This window comes from Myotis davidii, unplaced genomic scaffold (genome assembly GCF_000327345.1).
Source record: "Myotis davidii unplaced genomic scaffold, ASM32734v1 scaffold81, whole genome shotgun sequence".
Lineage (NCBI taxonomy): Eukaryota > Metazoa > Chordata > Mammalia > Chiroptera > Vespertilionidae > Myotis > Myotis davidii.
In genome coordinates, this window is record NW_006291554.1 from 688,194 (window position 1) to 696,121 (window position 7,928).

General features: G+C 52.9%; 1 protein-coding gene across 1 annotated transcript in view; it reads right to left on the reverse strand.

Moving 5' to 3' along the window:
* Positions 1-7,928, reverse strand: part of ITGA9 (integrin subunit alpha 9) — a 257,076-nt gene that overhangs the window by 231,057 nt on the left and 18,091 nt on the right. Inside the window, exon 4 of the mRNA XM_015564847.1 lies at positions 1,231-1,298. Coding sequence (XP_015420333.1) covers positions 1,231-1,298 — 68 coding nt within the window. The remainder of the gene's footprint in view (positions 1-1,230; positions 1,299-7,928) is intronic.

A 7,928-nucleotide genomic window follows, 5' to 3' on the forward strand; every position in this document is an offset into this window, starting at 1 on the left:
TCTTCATCAACATCTCTGATGAGTTCTCAGGTCTGCGATGAGGCTACTCTCTCCCTGCCCCCCATGGAAAGGAGGCATCCTCCCCGCACCCTCGGCCTCCACGCTAAGCACACACAGTCCCTCAGACAGTAACTAGCACTGGCCAGATCCAAGTTTCTAACTCAGGCGGGGATTGGCCCCCTCTACCCAAACACCTTCTGGAAACATCTACATGTGTGCCTCATCCTCTCACTCAGCCCATGTGTGAAGCAGACCCCTCAGGATACCTGCCCCACTGAGCCCTCCTTGGGGGGCCCTTCCCCCGAACACCAGGCTCCAGAGCCCTGGCTGGAAACCTTCCTCTCCCCACGCCCTCTGCCCACCCAGCCCACTGGTACCGCCTTCACACTCTCCACCTCACCGCATCCTCTCATCCCTAAAGGTCTCCCTAGCCTGGAACGTTGCTTTGGGGCTGGACCCCATCACAGCCCCCTACCTGGCCTCCCTCTAGGCCCTCCCACTTCCAAATTCCTGGGCACACCCAGCCCACGTAGCCACTCTCACAACATGGCCATCCATGTGTCGTCACCTGCTCCTGAACGGACAGTGGGTCCCTGTCACCTACGGGGACACTAGACCTCCCTGGAGGAGGGACGGACATAGAGGTTGAACAATCTGAGCGCTTCCTGGGACGGAAGAGAGTAACCTTGGCACATGGCAGGATGGTATTTCCAACCAAAGGGGACAGGAAACAGTTCAGTACACAGTATCAGAACAATCCACTACACACTTAGGAAACCCGCAGAGTTCATGTCTACCACGTAACGTCTGCAAAAAGAAATCCAGGTGCATTAATATATGCGTTCTTCCCGTCTATCAAAGTGCTAGACCAGTGTTCTCAACCTTCCTAATGCCGCGACCCTTTAATACAGTTCCTCATGTTGTGGTGACCCCCAGCCATCAAATTATTTTCATTGCTACTTCATCACTGTAATGTTGCTACTGTTAAGAATCATAATGTAAATATCTGATAGGCAGGATGTATGTTCATGGTTACAAATTGAACATAATTAAAGCATAGTGATTAATCACAAAAACAATATGTAATTACGTGTTTTCCGATGGTCTTAGGCGACCCCTGTGAAAGGGTCGTTCGACCCCCAAAGGGGTCGGGACCCACAGGTTGAGAACCGCGGTGCTAGAAGAAAGCCCAGGTGGCATGCTGTATGCCTAGGACGGGATGACACCCACCTCGGTGAAGAAGCCTGCTATCCCAGCCTGGCAGGAGCCGTGTTCTTCTCCGTACTTCTTCTTATACTCTGGAGGGGGCGGGAGGAGAGAGAGCAAACCACAGCCTGGTCAGTGTGTGCCAGTCGTGTGCGGGGCGGCTGAGCGGGCCCCCTCCCTGGGTGCTGCTGCGGGCTGGGCCCCGGGACGCCGACGGCACGGAAGTATCAGGAACCTGCCCAACCGCGAAAATCCAGACTCTGGTGCCATCAGGGAGCGAGGCTGCCAAGTGCCCCAGAGGGAGTCCTCGTGCATGTGGGGAGGAGCAGCAGCCATGGTGATGGAGTGGGAGGCGGGTGAAAACGATCTCATTAACATTAGTTAGGAAGGACCGAGAGCCCCAGCAGGAAGGAGGAGCTGAAAACAGGGCCCAGACGTGGAATGATGTCGGCCTCCCAGCGTGCAGACGACTAAGCCTCCGAAAAGACACTCCATACAGCTGGAGGCAATATGGTTCCCTCCATGCTACCCAAACCGGCCATGAGAACCCATCTGCAGAAGGAAGGGACCCGTTCCACCATCACTGGTGGCATGCGGGGACACTATACACTGCCACCCCGTTTTCCTCCTTCCACACAAGGAAAGGTGGCGGGGGGGGGGCGCTCCAGGTCAAAAGAAAAACAAAGAATGAGCTCTTTGCTCCCCACTCCCTCAGCTCCCAACGCTCCACCCTGCCAAAGGGGGCTGTTTTATTTTGAAGTTGGCAAGGAAAAGTGTTAGCATGTTCCCGGCCCTGTGTTGACTCACACCATGGCACACATATCCTTCATCCCTGAGAGCCCGAATCGCCATTTACCAGTTGACAGGTAACACCCCTGAGGCTCAGAGAGGTTGAGTGAACTGTCCAAGGTCACACAGCTAGTCAACGGCAAAGCCAAAATTCTACCCCAGGCCCGGCAAGCTCAAAAAGCCGCAGGCTGTCATCTCTGCGGCCCATCGGAGGTTTTGCAAAGTGAGGGATTGCACAACAGCCAGGAAGCAACCAGCCGTCTGCACTCGGGACATGTGTAAAGACGTGGAGAGATGTTCAGCTCAGATGACTCTCAGATTAATGACAGGTGACCCTGACGTTGCTGGACACTGGCTCACGGCTGCCCCTGGGCACCTTCGGGTGGGGGCTAGCCAGCAAAATAACCCAGGGGACACCCCTCTCCCCCTTGGGCTCTAAGCCTCTGGTACCATGAAAAGCAACATACTTACTTTGGAAACTTTTCTACATAAATACACAATCTCCTTAAATCTGAAACAAAATAAATAATACAAGGGAACAGTGAAGCCGGGATTGCAACACAGTGCCACTTCCTGCAGCCCAGCTCCGCTGGAGGAGAAGGGGAAGGGCCCTGGGGACACGTCCAGAGTAATTCACTTCCTAACAACACTCACCGCAGAGCCTGGTAACATTTTCCAGTAAGTGGCCATTAACCGCTGCTAAATTACTACGGAATGTCAAGCCAGTTACTCGTCCGCCCTGCAGAGGGCTAAGCAGCTCCTCGCAGGGTCCTGATAACCAGGAGAACTCACTCAGCAGGCCTGCCCTGCCCCAGAGCAGCCGGGGCCAGCACAACTTGCTTGTTCTCCGCACAATCGCACCCTAGGGCTGGGCAAGGGGCATGTGCAAAGTCACAGATAGCCCAGCCCGTGTGGCTCAGTGGTTGACCCCTGACCTATGAACCAGGAGGTCACGGTTTGATTCCCCGACAGGGCACATGCAAGGGTTGTGTGCTCGATTCCCAGTGTGGGATGTGCAGGAGGCAGCCGATCAATGATTCTCTCTCATCATTGATGCTTCTCTCTCTCTCCCTCTCCCTTCCTCTCTGAAATCAATAAAAATATATTTAAAAAAAACACCCACAAAGTCACAGATAGGTCCTGCATCCAGTTGTAGGATGGCAAGAAACAATAAAAAGTAATTATAATCCCTACACCCGATGGCACAGGAGCGGAACGCCCCAACCTGCACAGTTATATGAAACCTAGAGAGTCTGGAAAAAGCATATCCACCCGCTGACACTGGGGGCTAAACACCCACTTGTCACTCCCGAACAAATAAAGCAGAGAAAGGAAACTCAGATGCCCCCCAAACTGAACGAAACTACACGGCAGGGCACCCGTTCGGCCTCAGACGTCTACGACAGGAATAGGGACTACGTCGGAATTCTCCATGCTTTAAAGAAGAAACGGTCTCAAGGTCTCCGGTGCGAGCGACACTGAAGAAGGGGTAGGTAAGAACATGTCGGCGTCTCTCTCCGCCTCTTCCCCACGCTCCGTGCCAGGAGCAGACCCAGGGTTTCTGAGGTGGCCACAGACGCACGGGGAGCTCCCGGCCCCAGGAGAAAGGCCAGGAAAGTGACATTTTTACTGTCACTTCTGCCTCGGCCACCAAGGAGGCAGCGACCGGGCACCATCACAGGCCAGCTCCTGGCTCCACAAATAGGGACGTGCCTCATCAGAGGTCAGAGGGCGAGGCTCGCACAGAGAGCAGGCACCATCCCACCGGCTCTGAGGTTCTGAAACCCCAGGGACTATACCTGCCTTCTCAGGATGCCCGAAAACAGGACTCAGTCCACTGGGGGCTCCTGACTGGTACCCATCCCTCTCAAGGAGAAGACAGGCAATGTTCTGGCCTCCCAGGATCCTGCGTGACCCTGGGATCAGCCCCTTACTTTGGGAGAGGATCACCCCGTCCAACCTCACAACCTCTGGGAGGGAAGGGGAAGTTATAGGACTCTAGCCTAGGAAGGTTCCATGGACGGGCCCGGATTAGACAGCTGTACATTCCAAGCCCCCCACAGCCTTCCAGAACCCTCCTCTGCTCCTCGGTCAAGGTGACCTTGCAGGTAAAGGTACAGGGGACCCTCTGCTCATCACAGAACGTGTTTGTTCATCTCACAGTCTACTCAACACAAAGATGAGTTCATTCATCTCAGCCCCCCCAACACCAGCCCTGTGCCAGGCACCTGTGCGTGCTGAGGACAGGGGTGCATACGTGCTGTTCTGTCCCACCTGACACTAAGTACTGAACCCCCAACCTGCTTTGATTTGGACCTTTGTCCCACCCACCCCCAACCTTCCAGCCCTGCCTCTTTCTCTCTTCCAACCTGTCAGGCTCCCTGACCTCCACCCCAGCCCTGATTGGAAAAGAACTGCATTCTGTGCACTGGGTTCTCCACCCGGTGCCACAACTGCCTGCAGAGGTCAAGGTTGAAGGTGGGTGTGAGCACAGCAAGGACCTGCTGGGTGGATTGTTCTGGGCTTTCCAAACCTAGAGTGGCTGAGCCCACCCTGGGCAATTCCATCTCCCCTTGGGCCCCAGGAGAATATGCAGATCCAGTTCTTTAATCCCTGCCCAGCCCCAGGCACGACCCTTCACCGTCCCCTAAAACCCAAGAGGAGCCCCTGAGCCACAGCCGGGACGGCCCAGCCCGGGAGACCAGGCCCATAACGTTGCCTTGTCTGGGTCCAAACCCATCCTCCGTAGGGGACATGCTCTCAAAGCCACACCCCTCGGAAGAACTGACGTGAGCATCCTTCGCAGACTTCAGAGCTGTCCCTCATCAATCGCGTCTGGAGAGGCAGTCCGCTGCCAGGTACGGCCGCCCGAGCCCCAAGCTGTGGTCCAGCCCCGCCTGCTACTTGGCAGTTAAAAAAGAAAAAAAATCACATTGCCCGAGCCTGCTGGGTAGTCAGTAATCCCAAATAAGTGAGGCGCGACCTAAGAAAGCGCATTGTAAAGGGAACAAGGCCACACCACAGGTAAACTGACACCTCAGGGCGCCATGGTGACCATCAGGGCCAGGCCTGGGCGACGGGGACTTTCCCAAGAGGCAGTGGCCAGATGCACCGGGCACCGGACCACAGCTCACGTCAGTTATTTGCACTTTTTGGAGTGCTATCTCTGTGCGTTTAAGATACCACAGTTACTATAACCTGATTCTTTCTTTTAGAAAATGACATAAAGAGGTCCCGTGGAAGTTTCTCCCTAAGGTACTTCCCAAACGTACAGGCCTGGGATCTGGGTGTGCAGACCCACCTATGTGCCATGCCCACATCCTGGAAAACTTGCATTTGGCCTGCCCAGCCCACAGCAGGCAGGAAAGCCTCTCCCACAGAACCAGGAGAAGCGGGGAGGGGACGTGGAGATAAGGGGCTGTGCTGGGCACTGCCTGCGTCCCTCCACAAAAGACCCCCCAGGTCACACCCCTGCCATTGAGAAGTGCAGGAAGTAGGGGTGGAGGGATGGGGTGGGACCTTCAGTCTCTTGTGTTCCCAGGAAGAATTGTTCCTGCACACACACAAAGGCTGAGGGCCCCACAGGGGGCTGCTCCCGGGCACACCCACTCAGACTCCGAATGCCCCAAGGACATGGCCCTGGGGAAGAGAACATGCATCCACCTGGAGGCTGCAGGGAGAAGCCAGCTTGGCAGGCCAGCAGCTCACAGACGCTGCAGGAAATCGAAGGCTGTTACATCTGGGGGAACTGAGCCTGGGAAGCAAAAGGTGTGGCTGAAGGAGTGGGCCTAGACGTGGGCTGGGGGAGCTGGGGCAGGTCGGAAGGCTGCTCTCTGCTGCGGCCGGTCTGAATTACTGGGCCTGCGTCACCCGCTTTGATGCACTGAAGTTGCATGGCTCCTCATTCTAAAAACGGCAGAATTCTCCTCGGTTTCGCTGCTGGTTTCACTAAGCCCTGTCTAAACAGAAGGCAATTCAGAGAGGAAAAAATATGCTGGTTTCCAGACATTCACAATCCACACAGCTCCATGGCCGGAGCTTTTGAATTTTAATTCGTTCAAGAATAAACTTGGGTGGGGTCCCTTCCTGCACTCGTCCCAGACCCTGGTGGGATAAAACCAACCCGTGGAAAGATCGAGATTTATATACGGAGGAACATATATCCTTCCTACTAATCTCTCTTCCTACTTCCCATCTGAGCACGTTTCATCTTTCAAAGCCAGTCTTCTTAACACACCAATTTTAAAATTACTTTTCCATGGTTCCTTAGCTTAGCCATGAAATAAAATATCAGATTTTTTTTTAAAAATAGCTTTCCAGTCTTCAATTATTTCTGATTTTTTTTCTTTTTTTCGCTCAACTTGTGAGTGAAAACTAAATAACTGACAATTAACAATTTAGAAGACAGCGACATTGGGCAGACAGCTCTAGTAATAAAAAAGGTGCTGCAACATACAAAACTAAAGAGAAAACAGAATGACCCTCAGTTGTGAGGGACCACCATCTAAATGGAAAAAAAAAAGATCTAAATAGCTAGGTTGGAGAGGAAGGGACAACGTTTTATCAAAATAATTGACAATTAAGCTATGGCGAGCATTAAATGCACACTGCAATAAAGCTAGAAACTTACAATTATGTGAGAAAAAGAGGCTTTGAGAGGGGAAATGATCTTTAGAGAATGTCTCTAATTCTAATCCTAGCCATTCATTTTACAGATGAAATCACTGTTGCTCAGAGACAGCAAGGCGTTTCTTTAAAGCCACACAGCTAATTACCGTGCGTCAGGATTAAAGAGCAAGGCTCCTAACTGCCCATCTCCTTCGGCCACACCATCATGCCTCATAGGGCGCACTTCCAGTGATAATATTCTTATCTTTAAAAAAAAATTGTTTCCCCACTAATGGATGGATGGATAAATACAGTGTGGGATATACGCGTGTTGGCGCTGGGCCGCTGGGGTGGGGTCAGACCAGACCTTGGTACAGCAACCTCAGTACTTGGGACTTGAGTTCTGGGTAGGAACTAAGGAGGTCTAACCCGCATGAGCAGCAAAGTACCAGGAGAGGAAAGGTCAGGGGAGGGTCCAGCCATCACCCAGAGGAGGAAAGGCTGCCTGGGGGCGGGGGACTTGTTTTCTTCGCAGTTTGGCCCGTTGCTAGGCACCAGGGGCTTTCCACCCTGGTGACCTCTGTACCTGCCCTGCCGTTCTTGCGCTGATCTTGTCTAACTGCCTACCATACAGTCATTGGAATATTATTCAGCCTTAAAACGGAAATGCTACCACGTGATACAACACGGATGAACCCTGAGGACATCACGTCAAGAGAAATAAGCCAGGCAATAAAGGACAAAGACACTACGATTCCACGTGTAGGAGGTCCCTACCATGGTCAAGTTCATTGACACAGAAAACAGAAGGGCAGTCGGGCATGGGGAGTCCTTGTTTAATGGTCCAGAGTTCCAGCTTGGGAAAACGTCCTGGAGATTAGCGATGGTGGCTGGCTGCACAGTAATGCGAATGTACGTAATGGCACAGAACGTGGTTAAAACGGTCCGTTTTACGGTATTACAACAGGTAAAAACATTGCAGTAATGTTTTGTCATCTTTAAAGTGTTCCCAGAATCTAATAAACATATTTTTGCCAGCTCCCTACTTTAGAAGGAGAAACTAGCAACTTTGCAGGCACATCATAATATGCCTACATTCAACCTGCTGTGTGTTACGGGCTGAATGTTTGTGTGCCCCCCCCAAATTCGTATGCTGAAAGCATGCTCCCCAACCTGATGGCTTCAGAAGGTGGAGCCCAGGCAGGTAACTGGGCTTGGATGAGAGCATGAGGGTGGAGGCCCCTACATTGAATTAGGGCCCTGGTAAGAGTCCTGAGTGAGTTTGCTTCTTCCTGCTCTCCACTGGGAGGGGGGTGGTGGGGGGA